The sequence below is a fragment of the Astyanax mexicanus genome, unplaced genomic scaffold (assembly GCF_023375975.1).
Source record: "Astyanax mexicanus isolate ESR-SI-001 unplaced genomic scaffold, AstMex3_surface scaffold_48, whole genome shotgun sequence".
In the NCBI taxonomy this organism is placed as follows: Eukaryota; Metazoa; Chordata; class Actinopteri; order Characiformes; family Acestrorhamphidae; genus Astyanax; species Astyanax mexicanus.
In genome coordinates, this window is record NW_026040058.1 from 91,216 (window position 1) to 108,838 (window position 17,623).

General features: G+C 39.3%; 1 protein-coding gene across 1 annotated transcript; it reads right to left on the reverse strand.

Annotated features, from left to right (window-relative positions):
* Positions 1-882: 882 nt before the first annotated feature.
* LOC111190549 (uncharacterized) lies at positions 883-17,509 on the reverse strand. The gene is made up of 19 exons (XM_049473916.1): positions 17,126-17,509; positions 16,975-17,043; positions 15,252-15,647; positions 14,721-15,104; positions 14,569-14,637; positions 12,418-12,819; positions 11,919-12,295; positions 11,825-11,888; positions 11,669-11,734; positions 11,031-11,429; positions 9,653-10,072; positions 9,103-9,141; positions 7,540-7,659; positions 7,264-7,448; positions 6,743-6,903; positions 4,633-4,878; positions 4,347-4,509; positions 2,175-2,277; positions 883-1,229 (listed from the first exon to the last, which is right to left on the reverse strand). The coding sequence occupies exons 1-18, from the start codon at positions 17,367-17,369 to the stop codon at positions 2,182-2,184; spliced, it is 3,900 nt and encodes a 1,299-aa protein (XP_049329873.1). The 5' UTR covers positions 17,370-17,509; the 3' UTR covers positions 883-1,229; positions 2,175-2,181.
* Positions 17,510-17,623: the final 114 nt, after the last annotated feature.

The following is a 17,623-nucleotide window of genomic DNA, read 5'->3' on the forward strand; positions in this document are numbered from 1 at the left end:
GTCCTATATTATATAAAATAATAATTTATTAGAAGCCAAAGAACACTTCTTAACGAGGGGTGCCAATAGTTATGGAAGACGCTGTGTATGTTCAATTGTTTGTGAACACCCTTTTTGAATAAATGCATATTATTACTCTAATTCAATTCAACCCATTGCTGACAAACGTGTGCAAATGCACACACAGCTTGTCTAATCTCTGCAGAGATGTTTGTCAATAGAATAGGCCTCAGAAAAGCTAAGTCCTAGCAGAGAAACTAATTTGATTTAAACTCTGGCTGGCTGCCTAGGGTTTTTGATGAAAATATTAAATGATTAATTGTGCATTTATGACCTTCTTAAGTCATGTCCTACTTAACTACAGTATACCGTATATAGGATATGCAATAAGTGGGCAAAAATACCTAGTCCGTGTGACCAAACATGCTTGAGAATTGACCATTAGACAGCTCAATGTGGTGATATTTTTATGGAGAGTCTGTAATTATTACCAAAGCTCTTTCAATTGAGGAAAAATTAGCAGAAAAGCCACATTAAACACAAAACATATAAGGAAATGTGTTATTCACTCTCAATGTGGTGGCATATCTGGTAATACATCACATACCATAATAATCAAATTCTTTCTTTACTTTTTACTTTTCCAGTGCTTTATTGCACAAGCATGCCTGTTAAATCATGTTAACTTTGAGCTTTAGGTATCGTGTGTATTCCATCACTACTCTTTACATGTAAGACTCCAGCTACAGCTCTAGATAATAATACCTGTAAGATCTGGATGAGTAAATGAAATAAATGAGTAAAATAGTCTGCTTTAGATTTTTCTTAGCATACAACCATTTGAATGAAGAGTCAAAGAAATAATACAATGAACAAAATGAATAATGCTTGTCAGATACATTTATTATATAATGCTAATATAAAGTAATCACCATAAAGTAATCATGGATAATTATATCCATATTTGAAAAAAATCAACAAAAATCAAAGTCAGTGGCGAATAATGCTCATGTATGTAATTTAACAGTCGGCATATCTTGATTATATATATTTCTTCAGTTGCAGAAACTCATTCCCAAGCAGATTATTAAAATGAAATAAAAATTCAGAATGGCACTAGTGGCACAATTACTGAAAAGAGATTAGATCAGGGTTATGTATAATCGTTCTTTCTAAGGGTGTGTAGAGTCAGAAGATCTGAACCTTCATTATCTGTGGAGTCCATGCACCTGTAAACACAAAATGTGAGGATTAGATACTATAGATCAGACATAGTTGTTGATTTTAGTCCAATACTCCAAATCATATCTTTAGACTCCATCAAGTAACACAAGCCCCTTAAGAAGTCTTATGAATCCAAGGAAGATGCTGACATAATGTTTTCAGTTCAGGTTTTAAATTATCTATCATCTGTATCAAATGACTGAATGCAATGTGTTGCTTATATAATTGTAATTTTTAATCTTTTTTTATTTTATCCAATTTTCTCCCCAATTTGGAAGGCCAATTATTAAAACCCACTTTTTAGGACTCTCCTCTAATCACTAGTAATGTACCCAGTGCTATGAAGGAGACCAGCACATGCCTCCTCCGACAAACTGCCACTCATGCAGCATTACTGGTCATCCAAGGCGCTTGGAGGCGCCTGAGCTGACTGACATCACATTGGGAGTGATGTGAGGAGATGGGCACCCATGCTCTCTCAGACTCTGGTTGCTGATGGCAAGCAGCATGTCTTGAGATTCAAACTGGAAATCCTTGGCTCATAGTGGCACTGCCTTAAACCCTATTCGAACAGGATTCGTTTCTCAGGGAGCATCTGTGAAAAATATTTCACACTTCTACTCAGTGATAAAACTCCAGCAACATGACTGCAATTGGAAAAACAGGAGGACCAGTAAGTTTTTGAGCTCTCTAAGCCAAATAACATTGTGTTAGTAGTCACTCACTCACTCACTCGTGCCCAAAGTGTAATTTCGGTGCGTGGCAGTGGACAAATAGCTATTTTTTATTGAACAAAAGTTGACGAAACTCAGAAATGTGTATCCGGACGGGACCTAAAATACTGGAGGATCAACGAGTTCAGCGAAAAACAGTAGGTAATTCAGCCAGTAATTTTCACAAAGGATGTCTAACCATTTACAAAATCATTAAAAAATGTATGTTGAGCTCACCTGTGCTTTAAGTTGTCCAAATGAATGGTCCCACAGATATGGAGGCCAGGTCATGGTTGTTCACAGACCGGCCAACCCTTGGGTGAAATCCAGGGACACAGTCCTGCAAAACACATACGATAGAATGTAATTCCATACTGAATTACTATTTTATGATTGATTCAGTGCTACTATAGAGAGACATCCAATGTATTTTATTCATGTTAGTCCAAGTGTTATAACTATGAGGACCTTTAATTCTTGAGCTTCTCTGCACAATGATCCTTTTTTTCTTTCCTTTTTTGCCTGCCACCACCCTCATGACTGGTGTAATGAAATGCTGTTCATAATGTAAAAATGTTTGCAATTGGGTAAATAGTAACATCTGGTTTTGTATAAATACTAAGTGCTGTTAGTGGGGGAGGTGAATAGGTAGACGCAGCGGGGGTTCAGAGTTTGGTCATGTACACCACGTACGACACACATCACGCATCGGACCCTAAGGGGTTGGAGTGTAAGAGCATATAAGAGGCATAAGGGGCTAGCAAGGGGAAGCCAGATTCTCTGTGTATGCTACGCTGTCTGACTTCAATAAAACTTTGTTACTTGCTTCGATCCAGACTCAGCATTCAGCATTATTCTTCCACTTCAAACCACCATTTTTCCACAACACTGGGAACTCCTCATTCCCATGTCCTGTTTGCAGTGAGAGGGATACCTCAAGCCTCTATACGGAGAATCCATGTTTCATAGTGAAAGACTGTTGTCAGTATGTTGTGGTAAATGCTGCAGTGTGTAAGGAAGTAACAGTTATCTAAGTTATCTGTGCAGCTGTAAATATTAAGCTTAGCCTAAAACAAAATATTGTTAGTAATTTTAATCATGGATGAAGACTATTTCATCATGCATGGCACATCATAGCTTAACAAGAACTGCAGAGGCTGTTCATTAGACTTATTAGACAAATGCTTACCAGAACATGGAAGGGGGAAAAGAGCCTCTTTTTAAAGGTGAAATCCAGTGTGAAATTGACTTTGGGTATAGTGAAATATGATTACATACAATAGTTCTCCAGGTGACACCTCAAGTCATGAGAAGTCAACTGACAAGCACAAATGAATAGATAGGATAGGAACCCAGATTGACCTCTGTCCTCAAAATCCCCGTTGCACCAACTCCAGACCAAAACTAATGTGAGTGTTCACTTGACTTATCAGCTGTAGTTTCTTTCATGCTCATCAGTGGACTTATCATGAAATTTCAAGATGGCAGTATGTCTTTTTTTAAAGTTAAATATCAGGGCTCTCAGAATTCTACCAATGAAGTATGGAGTTAATCTCCCTGGATGTGGACATAAGGGAACTATCTGTCGACATTTGAGTTAAATAAAATGCAATGGCTGGAGACGCCGAACAACCCCACAGCTGACTCAGAAAAACCTAGACTGCAGTATGCCAAAAAGCAAGCCAAAATCCTTCTGGGAAAACGTCTTGTGGACAGATGAGACCAAGATAGACCTTGGTTAAACAGTTCACAGAAAACGGAATGAGGCATATAAAGAAAACAACACAGTACCTACAGTCAAAGATGGTAAAGATTCAAATATGTTTTTGGGTTGTTTTGCATCCTCTGGCACTGGGTGCTTTGACTGTGTGAAAGACATTATGAATCTGAAGGTTACCAAAGGATTTTCGGTTGCAATGTAGGGCCCAGTGTCAGAAAGTAGGGTTTGTGTCCTAGGTCATGGTTCTTCGACCAGGACAATGAGCCCAAACATACTTCTAAAAGCACCCAGAGATGAATGGAAACAAATCGCCGGAAAGTGGGCAGCAATAAGTCAGGATCTAAATCCCAATGAACTTCTGTAGAGAGATATTAAAATTGCTGTTGGGAAAAGGCACGCTTCAAATATGAGAGACCTGGAGGAGTTTGCAAAAGGAGATTGGTCCAAAATTCCAGTTGAGGGGTGTATAAAACTTGATGGTTGTAGGAAGTAACGGATTTCAATATTTTTTTTAAAGGGAGTGCAATCAAATATTAAGCTGAGGATGCCAATAATTTTGTCTTCCAAGAATTTTGTCGACCATGGCTGCATCTAAATCAAATTAATTTTACTTTTTGTGTAGTTTGGAAGCCTACTTTCTATTTAGCATATTACTGTGTGACAGGATGACGGAAGGTACTAAATCTCACCGCTGCACAGTTGTTGTTTTGCAGAAGGCAAAGGTAAATGGAGCAATGAAGGAAAACCTTCTGGTAGTTCCCGTTAAAGGCAAACATCTTGAAGGAGAAAAGGCCAGTAGTGGAGACACCATTCTGAAGAACTTCCACTGTCTTATCTGCTGAATTAGGACATCTGAGGATCACAATGTAAATTACATTTAGAACACAGTTTGTAGGCACACTGATGAAGTGGTGTGTGGGCTGTGTGTATATGTTTGAGTAAACAGAAACAAGAAAATTAAAGTAAAACTCTGACCTGTTAGTGATGAGATCCCAGCGGACAGCATGGTGCTGGTCCCTCTCAGGAGTGGCCCAACATGAGTCTATCACTGTGGCAATCTGACGACTGTCCACCCCCTGAACAAACACTCCCACATAGATCCTCTCGTCCACCACTATCTTCACACTGCCGTTGTAAGGTTGGGAGAGGGCAGCATCCTGATAGGGAACGATTCTGACCTGGTACATCCCCTGACCATTTGGAAGGTTCTTGTGCACTACGCTATATAAAACATCAAAGCACACACATATACAAATATTATGAATAAGTACATTCCTAATAATACTTCCAAATACATAATACATATAATACATACAGTCCTCTCCAAAGGAATTAAAGGTCAATTTCTTTATTTCTGCTGTAGACTGAAAACATTTTCATCACATTAAAAGAGAAAAAACATTAACATTTCAGCTTTTATTTTCAGTGACTTCTACGGTTGTGTTATTGCCCAGGTGTGTCCTGTTACATATAAATGCACAGTCTGCACAAGCAGACCTCAAATCTGAAACTGAACATTTGCCATCCAGCAGTGTTTATTGTTTGAATAATTAGATGAGTAACAAGGAAAAACAAGCAAACCATTTGGAATATCCTGAAGAAGAAATTTGTCACTGGTGTACTAAGAAACAGGTGCTGAACAGTGCTGTAAAGAAAGACTGGGAAACAATTGTTTGCAATAATCTCCTGAGAGCAGAAATGAAGGTATCACAGTCTAATATTTGCAGATGACGGTATGAACGAAAGCACTACCCTAAGCACTAATCAGTAAGAAGAATAGGGTGGCCAGGCTGTAATTTGCTAAGAAGTAGAGAGACAAGCCTATGGACTGATTTTAGAATGATGAGTCTATGTGATGGAAAGGCTAAAGTTTGGAGAAAGAAAGGATCTGCTCATGACCCCAAACATACCAGCTCATTTGTGAAACACAATGGAGGTTGTGACATGGCTTGGGTTTGCATGGCTTCTATTGGGACGGGCTTATTTATCTTCATTAATGTACAATGAAATTTAAAGAAAGATGCAACCTAACTTATTGGGAGTTCCTTCACCATGCAGCAAGATAATGACCCAATAAACAGTGCCAACACAACAAAGGAGTGAAACAGAGGCAGGAAGTGAAAGGTTTTAGATCCTCCTTAAATGTACAACTCTACAGAGCATTCATTTTACATGCTAAAGAAGACACTGATGGAATTAAGCCCAAAACAAGCAATAGCTGAAAGAGGCTGACGTGAGCAGCACAGAGCCTGCATAGAGCCTGCACAGAGCATGACAAAGGAAGAAAACAATTTAGTGTTGTCAGTGGGTCTGGAAGCTGTCATGATAGAGCAGATCTCAGACATGCACAGATGCAAATCAAAATATACTTTATTAAATAAAGTTTGCAGATAGCTTGGGTCACACCAGTGAACGTTCGCTGGTGCTGACTGATTAGCTGGTTCTGGTTAGCTAAACCAGTTTTAAATAGCTCTACATCTGCTATCTGGTTAGTGAAAATCGAAATATACTTTATTAACACACAAAACTAGGGCAGATGAACAGTCCAGAGGTCAAAACACGGCAAGACAATATTCCAAGGGCAGGCAAAAATCAAGGTTGGTAATACAAAGCAAGATCAAAACATGATAGTGACACAGACAATGGAAAAACACATTGTACGAGGATTAACTGTCAATACTCAGCAAGGACTAAAAGCAAATGACCCCTTTTATGGGGCTAGTATTCAGGTGACCTGTTTCCTGGAAGTATCATGTCCTGTGTCATGTGATTGGGGTTGGGTGTGATGTCAGTGTGTGGTGCATTCTGGGCAATGTAGTTCAGACAGTAATGGGTTCAGACAGAAGGTGCTATCTTCTTAACTTTGCACCAGATCCAGATGGAAATACCTGGAAATAAAAGCTGATATGTTTGGTGTTTGTCTCATATTCATCATTTAATTTTAACCCCAAATGGTTTTAGTCAACAGCAAAAATAAAAATAAATTTGCCTCACTGTTAACAATACAGTAAAAAAAGCATTCATCAGTTCAAACTAGTAGGATATCAGTGCTGATTTATAAGAGCCCAGGAAGCAGCTCCCCTACCTCTGCAGAGGGGTTAATTCGGTGTCCATGGAGAGTGTCTGGCTGATCTGATAAATGCAGGAGAACTGCAGTTCCAGATATTTCTTTCTGTGAATGGGCCCTCCTCCTGATTCTGCTCCCCCCTGGATAGTGTTCTCATAGATGAAGTGGGTTCCGTTGGCCTGTGGATACGGTAACTTGAGTGCAACCGCTTGGTCTATTACACGCTTACTTAAATTGAGCATTGTTAAACTAAACTAAATAAAATCACAGCATCTAGACAACATTCTAGGCTAGCCACATCATCATTTTTGAAAGTACTGCATGCAAAAACTGCATGCAATTCTGTGAGGCAAGGGAGTGCAGTCATCATGCTCATGAAGTTCTGCTGCTGGCAGAGACATTGGCAATCTTGCATGGCTAGAAGAAGGAATGGATCTGCAAGCTTATGCTTAAAGTGTCACTAAGCATAAATAAGTTGTTAAAATAATATATATGTTAATAATATGTTAAAAAGTCTACATGGATATTATTTACTGTACCGTGAGACTGGTGCCACAGATATGGTCATCGTTATTAAAATGGAAGACCACTCTGCCGTTCTGGATTGTCCCTGTGCAGTTGGGGTCACTCAGGTGCAGGAGGTCAGCAGAGAAACCAGCTTCAAAGAGCTGACAGCGGGACAGAGACATGGTGCCAGAGCTGCTCTCACACTCTTCTTTGGAGTCTGAAATAAAGAAAGAACAGTGAAAGGCGAAACATGCAGTTCAGGGGCACTGAACATCTGTAGATGCCCACATCTTAAAATATCTTCATACCATAAGAGTCGTTGCCTGGTCTAGGATGGTTCTCATTACAGAAGCAGCCATAGACCCCATTGCTCTCCCCACACCACTCGTCTGCAGTGCAGTTCAGCTCCTTACAGGGGTCTACCATCGCTGAAGAAAGACAAAAGGAAGTAAAACACAGTAAACACTTACAACACAGCATCATTAATCAGTAAATTGTCCACGAACCTTTTCACATGAATTTAAATAAGAGAGATCTAATAATATTGCTGACTTATAGCAACCTGTCAAAGGCTGACATTATTTATCAGTTTGCTTCAAGCTGATGTTTTAGAATTATAAAAAAAGCAAAGAATCTGAAGCACTTTGACCAGAACCAAAATGTAACAGATCAGGTGCCCACTGCCCAGTTTATGCCAACAGCCTCTGTGCTCCCTCTGCATTACTTATTACCTTACATTGAAATTTATACAAACTCTAACAATGAATTTTGTAACTGCATCCACTGCTATTGTAGCTATCCGCCTAAATATGTTAGACCTATATAGATGTATAATGAATTTTTACATGCATTAATAAGTTGTCTGACCAGAGGAGGATGGGTCCCCCCTTATATATTAGCCTTGATATTACATATGATGGTACATGTGATGATACAAGGTAGATGTGAGCTTTGTGATGTGAGCTCCAAGTGTATTTTCCTCCTCCAGCTCTGAGGGAGTTTTAAAGCCTCAATTGTCATTCAATTGTGGTTCTGTGTTGTATGTTGAATATTTTGTCTGATTCTCTATCCTGCAATCACATTTCTGTCAAGCTGCTTTGCAACAACATCAGTTGTAAAAAGCACTATATAAAAAAACATTTTATTTGATTAATGTTCTAGACCATTAGGTCAGAACAGCTCTAAAACATCAGGCAGGTATTGCAGGGTGTTCCTGCTATAAGTGACCCTACAAAGGACAACTGGTGAACCGGCAACAAGGTCATGGCAGCCCATTACTCATGGACCACATCACAACTTACAGGACTTAAAGAATCAGTTGCTAAGGTCTTGGTGCCAGATACCACAGGACACCTTCAGAGGTCTTGTGGAATCCATGCTTTGTTTGCTGGCATGAAACGAATAGTATAAGGCATGTGGTTGTCTTGTGAAAGTTGATAGGTGATACAATTTTTTTAAATATGTATATTTGTTTATACAACACAAGACACTCAATCTGAATTATGAAAAGAGAAAATGTTCTCTCTATTGTTTTTATAGCTGTATTTTGCCCCCCTCCCTTTTTTGTTTTGCCTTTGTTAATTTGTTTCATTTTCTAAGGTCACCCCGCCCTTTTTGCCAATTATGCCAATGTTTCTATTTTATGAACAATGACCACAGAAACTATATCACTGTATAAACACTAATAAAGCTTATTTAGTAATCCAAAGAGGGGGACGGTGGCGAAAAAAGAGTCAATGTTCAGAATGCATTGTTGATGTGGTTCTGTATGTGGTTATTATATAACAATCTGCGGTCAGTATCCCAAAAGAACTCAATCTTATCAAAAAAGAAACCAACTAACAAAAGATGTCAGAAAAAAATCTGTTTACCTGTAGTGGGGGCCTCAGTCATAGTAATATGTGCAACATCTGTAATGGAACAATTTTTAAGTTAAAATCCTCATTACATCTTTCTCCAGACCCTCTAATGAATGTTGCATTAAATCAGCTATCATGTTTTACTGCTGTTTAAAAAATCTTTGGTTTTAGTTGAATGCACTGTGTTGTTTCGTGAGTTCATTCAGAGATCTTTAAAAGATTAATTTTATTGTTACTCGATCAGAGAAATGATAAAACAGAAGTGATTTGTTACTTATGTTCTTAATTATATGTTGGCTGTTCAGAAGTAGAGTTTCTCACACTGTATAATAAATAATACTTTGTGAATGTTGGGTTTAGTTAACCATATTACAGATCAGATAAACACAAAGATACCAGTGAAGATCATGTCATTAATAGAGGAAAAGAGGTTAATAAAAAAGCAGATATGATGGTTTCTTGCTTGCAGAAAGTCCTACAGAAAAAGGTCAAGAAAGGAACTGGAAGAAAATGCTGAAAGTATTGGAAAATCATGTATAATAATAATAAAAATTATATTTACCTGCACAATATGCTGATGAGCAGATGGCTGGACTGACAAACTCATATACATAGTAATTTCCAGGACAGGCTTTCACTTGAATGGGGAAGGATTTAAAATAGCAGCAGTCACCGCCCCAGCTCCCACAGACCTGCCGACTGACTACTCCATCTTCCAGTCGAGGATGAGGACCATTCAGCCAGAGAGGGATATCAGTGCCACACATGCCCTGATTAACACATGACTCTGGCATCCGGGTGTTATTGCTGTGATACAGAAGACGATACCAGCCATTCCAGTATGTGTAGCTGTCGCACCATGTGTACCACCACCACCAATAGTAATAGTTATAGTTCCGGTCTGCATTGTCTGTGGCTCTCCAGGACTGGTCCAGTACATTGTAGTTATCACAGGGGTCAGTGCTTGGGAAATTGTAAGCCACTGTCATCAAAACAGAAAATTGTACTTTTAAAAATGTTCCTGCATTTTTGTATGGTAAGAAATCCATACCTTTAAAGGCAACAAACAGTTTTTTGTACATTTTATCTGAAGACATCTTAACATGAGGCATGATGAGAACTTAATACCAGCTGAAGATTTTCCTTATCACCAGAGTATTAATCAACATCAACTGATTTTAATTACACCTATTTGTATTATTGTTTGGTTTTCTGGCTGTTTGGTTTCTTGGTTGCAATTTATGGGGCTCTATCTTACACCATACGCAAGGCACAACTCAATGCTCATTGCTATCTTACACCCTTCCAATAGTCTATTTTCATGCCTGGCACCTGCCTCATTTAAATAGCATTGGAGTTTAAGGGATATATCTCCACTGATGGGCATGGTTGGTTTGGAAGTAGGTGTGTTCAGTGTTCTTGGCAACGAGAAACACAGGTGCATCACTGACTTATTAAAACCCTGACTACACTCAACCATTATTTGCTGCGGCACATCCGTGTGTGTGTGTGTAATGAGTGGGGATGTACATGCGCTATGTACATCCCCACTCATTACACACACACACGGATGTGCCGCAGCAAATAATGTTGCCCGTAAATGACCTGCTTACGCAATGTGAACGAGCAGGTCAGTTACCTCTGCTGAGACACACAAAAGCCCTGCGCCGGTAAAATACCAATCTGATAAAGTCAGAGCACACCTGGCTCTTAAATGGAATGGCAAGTGACACGCTGATTGCTTTATTTCACCTTACGTCCAAAACACAGCCATGATTAATTAAGATAATTATTACATGCCTTTTGTGAGTTTGTTATCTGACTTTTTCCTTGTGTTACCTCTGGTTTGGTTGGTACATATTGTGATCTGGTTTACATCTAGCCTTCTTTATCTTTTGTTTTTAAAATTAAATTAAAAATGTGTGATATCATTAATGTACCTGCGCAGTATGTTGGCATTATATTGGACACATCTGGCCTGACGAGTTTGTAGACGTAATAATGTCCAGGACAGGCCTTCACTTGGATTGGTTTGGATTGGGACGCTGAATTGCAGTTGGTACCAGAGAACGCCAGAACACTTCGTGTAACAATGCCATCCTGTTCTCGTGGGTGAGAGCCACCAAGCACCAGTGGAGTGTAACCACCACATTTTCTGTAGCTCACACATCCCTCAGATATCTGAGCACTTCTTCCTTGGAGATAAAACCGGTACCATCCGTCCCACTCAACAGTGGTGTCGTCATGACCAGTGTAGGAATAGTGTATGTTCCTCCAGTCTTCATTGAGAACAGTGTGGTTGTAACAGGGGTCAAAGTTATATTCATAAGGTGATGGAGCTGTGGAAACAATGTAACATTAGATTAAATTAGATATCTGTTTGGGAGCATTTATTTCATAGTATTAGTAGAGATCTGAATGTAGATGAGCTAGTAATATTCAAATGGACTCAATCGGGCTCATCCACTGAAGCAAGAGTGTTTTAACTACTTGAGCCCGTATTCATGAATGTTCAAAATAAAAATAAAAAATAAATATGAATGGTAAAAGCTTTAATGAATAAAACCTTTAAACCTACTCATTGTTATACTGGATTCATTGCCTGTAGTTACTGTAGTTTGGATCGGAGTTATGCTGCTGGCATCTGAGAAGAGACCATTAAGTGGTAGAACATTAATATTATCGTATAAATCAGAGTTTCATTCAGTAAAAAAAAAAAAAAACAATGTTGTACCTGTACAGTATGCCATGGGATTGTAGTAGTAGTTATGGTAGTAGTAGGTGTTGTAGTAGTTGTAGTAGTAGTAGTTGTAGTAATAGTTGTAGTAGTTGTTATAGGAATCCTTCGGATCGGTAAGCTGGTAAATATAGTAGTTGCCAGGACAAGCCTTCACTTGAATTGCATGAAAACCAAAGTGACAGCAGCTTGATCCAGTGTTTCCACAGACCTGGCGAGCAACCACCCCATCCTCGATCTGAGGGTGAGCACCATTGAGCCACAGAGTGTAATAAGACCCACATCTGTATGTAGAAACACAGCTCTCTGCCATATGGATATTCATTCCATAATAGAACAGCCGGTACCAGCCATTCCAGTTAAAGCTACTGTCATAAATATCCAATCCAGTGGCATTATTGGCTCTCCAGGGTTGGTCGAGAGAGGTGTAGTTAGTACAAGGGTCATAACTGGAGATACTGAAACTAACTGTCATGGAAACAGAAAGCGAATAATGAATAAAACTGCCAAATTAAATTAAAAACATGTCTGACTACAGTAAGTAACACATACTGAATGTACCAGAAAAAAAAGGAAATAAGAGATATTACCTGCACAGTAAGTTGGTATGGGGATCGAAACATCCGGTGTGACAAGTTCATAGACGTAGTATTGTCCTGGACAGGCTTTGACTTGGATTGAGTTGGATCTGTAGTATTTGCACTGGTCACCACTGGACCCATAGATTTCTCGGGTCACAATGCCATCCTGTAGTCGTGGGTGAGAGCCGCTAAGCAGAAGTGGAGTGTAACCACCGCATGCCATGTAGTTTGAACACCACTCTGGAAGCTGAGCACTGTTACCATGGAGATACAGTCGATACCAGCCGCTCCATTCCACAAGAGTGTCGTCGTGACTGTTGTAGCCATAGTAATTCTGAGTGGTTCTCCACTCATCATTAAGAGAAGTGTAGTTCTCACAGGGGTCGAAACTGTAGTCCGTCGTAAAATTAGCTGCAGAAATAAAAATTATTTCAGTTCTCCCAAACTTCACAAATAGCACAGATCATTTCAGAGATAACTAACATGAGACCCCTTTTCAGCCGGCCACAGCACCGCCGGGCAGCACGGGTGCATTTCCTCCGCAGCGGTGCGCCCTGACCAGCCGCGGATTGGCTTGGAGGTGTCAGGGGGCAAAGGTGGCAAACAAACTCCTGCCTGCAAGCTGCTTTCAGCGGGCAAGGACGGTCCTCAGTGTTCATATATCAGCTTTCATTATTTATACATATATATAAACATACAGTGCTGATAACCTCACTGATAGGACTGCCCCTCTTATCTAAAATACTTAATTATTTTAGCATTATAAGAAAATGCTGAGTAATTAATTAAATTAAATAGCACTTCAGAATATACCAGTGATATAAAAAATGACTGGTGGGATAGTTATGGCATTATATCAAATAGATAATGTACTACACAAAATCTGCAGCTATTTTAGCGTGCCATAAGCCTGCGTGTCTGTTTACGGTAATATCGCATGTATACGGGCATCTAAATTTACAGCAAGTATGACCTGAACGTGACTCTCCGAACCGTGAATACTTGACTCCGGTGCAAGGCACTGGGTTTCAGAAGTGAACCGCAGACTGAGCCGCCCACAGCTGCTTCTGTGGCGAGAGAGACCGTTCAGAGCAGGTCGCCTGTTAGTTAGCCAGTGCTAGCTAGCTTAGCTAACTAACTAACAAGCCACCTACTCTGAACTCTCTCGCCCCAGAGGCTGCGGGCTGCAGTTCACTGCTGTAGCCTAGTGCCGTGCACCAGGGACAAGTATCCGCGGTTCAGAGACTCTTGAAGCCGCGAGGCTCCAGAACGTGGCTGGGGCTGTTGAGGCCATGGTTCACCCGCATCGAGCCTTGGTTTAATCTGTGGTGCTAACGCGAGGGCCAGTAGTTGTAACCTGCCTACTGTTAATTTACATGTATTTGTATGCTGGTGAAGTTGAAAATAAAAAAGAAAAGTGGAAAATGAAAAAGCAAAGTGGAAAATGAAAAAGCAAAGTGGAAAAAGAAATTTAAAGCACCAGCAGAGAGCGCTAATCTTCCTTCCATGCCAAACACTGAATCACAAACTGTCACTTTGCTATTGATTTTTCCATTTTGTGTTTTCATTTTAATTCTGTCAGACATGCAGCCCATTGCATGGACTAATAAATTAAAACGTTATCATTTCATTTTGATTTAATTTTTGACATTTATTTCGAAGTTCATCACAAAAATGCAGGACCAAAGTGAAGCTTTTATTTTTATTTTCACAATTTTTTCTTTAAAAAAAATGTAATTGCAAATGAAGTTATTTCATTTTGTTTTAAATTTTGTCATAATATTTTCACACATGTTTGGAAAAAAAGAAAGTGCAAAACTGTATTTAAATTTTCATTTTAGTGTTTTCCTAAAATGAAAGTGTCTCCCATATCAGACCATATCAGACTACCCCTTTGTTAATAATTTGTTTGATTGGTATTTGCATTTGTCTGTCCTTGATTAGGCCCGTGTGACATCTTGAGAACAGTTTAATTTAAAGTTTATTTAAATCAAATTAAATACATTATTAAACACATTAAATATTTAGGGCTTTTTTGTCCATGAACCATCAATGTGCATCTGCAACACTTACTTGATCCTAAAATTCTGTTAACCTGCCTGTATGAACTATGATGTTTTTAAAGATGGTTGAGTTTCCACTCAACCACTTAACACTCACCGCTTATGCTGAAATCTTCAGGAGTGACTGTCATTGCTGGAGCTGATGTTGGTGTTATGTAGCTACCATCTGAAAAGAAGTAGAAGTTTTAACACAATGAACACAATGGTGAAATATCAGAAAGGTTTTTTTTTTAAGATGTATACCTGTACAGTAGGCCATGTTGCAGTAATCTGGCCGGACGAGCTCATAGACATAGTAGTTTCCTGGGCATGCCTTGACTTGAATGGTTGTAGTTCTGAAGTAATAGCAGTCATATCCTGTATTTCCACAGACCTGACGAGTGACCACTCCATCCTCTATCTGAGGGTGAGGACCGTTGAGCCACAGAGTGTAATAAGTGCCACATCTGTACACATCAACACAGCTCTCCGGCATACGAGTGTTCATCCCATGACTGAACAGTCGATACCAGCCGTTCCAGTTGAGGTAGTAATGGTCACAAATATTCAGTCCAGTCTCATTACTGGCTCTCCAGGGTTGATCCAGAGCAGTGTAGGTATTACATGGATCAAAACTGGGGTGGTTAACAGTTACTGTTGGTAGAAATAATTCACTTTTACTGCAAATCATGACATTTAATTTCTATGTATTTATTTTATTTAAATAGAAATATGCACTTTAACACTATTTTAAATGTTATTTAATTTATTGTTCTCATGGAGTAAAAAATCATTAAGTACCTGCACAGTAAGAAGGCATTGGGACTGATACATCAGGCCTCACTAATTTATAGACGTAGTAATTTCCTGGACATGCTTTGACTTGGATTGAGTTGGATCTGTAGGCTGTGCACTGGCTACCACTGGACCCATACACTTCTCTGATGACGATACCATCCTGAACCTGAGGGTGAGCACCACCAAGTGCAAGTGGAGTGTAACCACCACAAGTCATGTAGCTCACACACCACTCAGGCATCTGAGCGCTCGCTCCCTGAAGGAAGAGCCGATACCAGCCATTCCATTCAACAATCGTGTCATCATGACCAGTGTAATAGCTCTTAGTGCTCCTCCAGTACTCATCAAGGACGTTGTAGTGGTCACAGGGGTCAAACATGGAGCTGGTGAGACTGTCTGCTGTAGAAAACACACATTCTGTTAATTTTCTTAATATATGCTCTCACTGGGTACAGTTATCACAAATATTGAATTATTTTTCATTGCTTTTCTAATGTCACACAACCGTATATTTGGAAAACCCTGCATCAACAAGACTAAAGACTGTTAAGCAAAATGTATTACTATAAAGACTATGTAGCTGGTGGGACCAAGGGCTGTGCCTAATAATACAGACAGGCAGAAACAGTGGTGTAAAAAAGGTTTGCCCCCTTCATCATATTTTTTTGCGCGTTTGTCTCCTAAATGTTTCAGAACATCAAACAAAAAAATATAATAGTTAAAGAAAACACAAGTAAGCACAAAATGCAGTTTTTAAATAAGAGTTTTCATTATTAAGGGAGAAAAAAAATACTTAAGTAGGACCTGCCTGACAAAGTGAAGTAGGCCAAAAGATACTCAAAAGCTAGACATCATGCCAATATCCAAAGAAATTCAGGAACAAATGAGACAAAAAAGAAAGATAAATTAAATGGGATATCAGTCTGGAAACTGTTATAAAGCCATTTCTAAAGTTTGGGGACTCCAGTGAACCACAGAGAGAGCCATTTTCCCAAAATGGCGAAATTGTGGAACAGTGTTGAGCCTTCCCAAAAGTGGCCGGCCTACCAAAATTACCCCAAGAGCACAGCAACAACTCATCCAAGAGGTTACAAAAGACCTCATCTAAAGACCTGCAGGCCTCAGTTTAGGTTAGCGACCATGAGTCCACCGAAAGAAAGAGACTGGGCAAAAATGGCCTGCATGGCAGTGACCCATGATGAAAATCACTGCTGAGCAAAAATAGCATTAAGGCTTGTCTCAATTTTGTCAGAAAACATCTTGGTTGTCTCTAAAAGACTTCTGGGAAAATACTCTGTGGACTGAGGAGACTAAAGTTGAGTTCATGCTATAAAACCCTCCAATGTGGCACAATTACAATAATTCTGTAAAAAAGAGTGGAACAAAATTCTTCCACAGTGCTGTGAAAGACTCTTTGCAAGATTAACGCAAATGCTTGATTGCAGTTGTGGCCCAAACAGTTATTAGTTTTAGTCAAAAGCCATTTATTGTTCAAAAGCCAAAACAAATCTGAATTGGGTGATTCAAACTGATGCTACTCTTCTGTATCACGCTTGAAACAGTAAGTGCATTTAAATTAAATTAAATATATTATTAAACTCATAAACGATTTGGGGCTTTTGTCCCTGAACCATCAATGACTTTTCACCTGCATCACCTATTTGATCTTAAATTACCTCTTTATATGAACTATAAAGTTATTAAAAATGATTCCATAAACACTCACTGCTCATGCTAAAATCTTCAGGAGTGACTGGGATTGCTGGAGCTGATGTTGGTGTTATGTAGCTGCCATCTGAAAAGAATAAGAAGTAGACGTTTTAACACAATGAACACAATGGTGAAATTTCAGAAAGGTTTTTTTTTAAGATGTATACCTGTACAGTAGGCCATGTTGCAGTAATCTGGCCGGATGAGCTCATAGACATAGTAGTTTCCTGGGCATGCCTTGACTTGAATGGTTGTAGTTCTGAAGTAATAGCAGTCATATCCTGTATTTCCACAGACCTGACGAGTGACCACTCCATCCTCTATCTGAGGGTGAGGACCGTTGAGCCACAGAGTGTAGTAAGTGCCACATCTGTTCACATCAACACAGCTCTCCGGCATACGGGTGTTCATCCCATGACTGAACAGTCGATACCAGCCGTTCCAGTTAAAGTAGCTGTCACAAATATTCAGTCCAGTCTCATTACTGGATCTCCAGGGTTGATCCAGCGCAGTGTAGGTATTACATGGATCAAAACTGGGGTGGTTAACAGTTACTGTTGGTAGAAATAATTCACTTTTACTGCATATCATGACATTTATGTTAATTTCAATAAAATATGCACTTTAACACTATTTTAAATGTGATTTAATTTATTGTTCTTTGC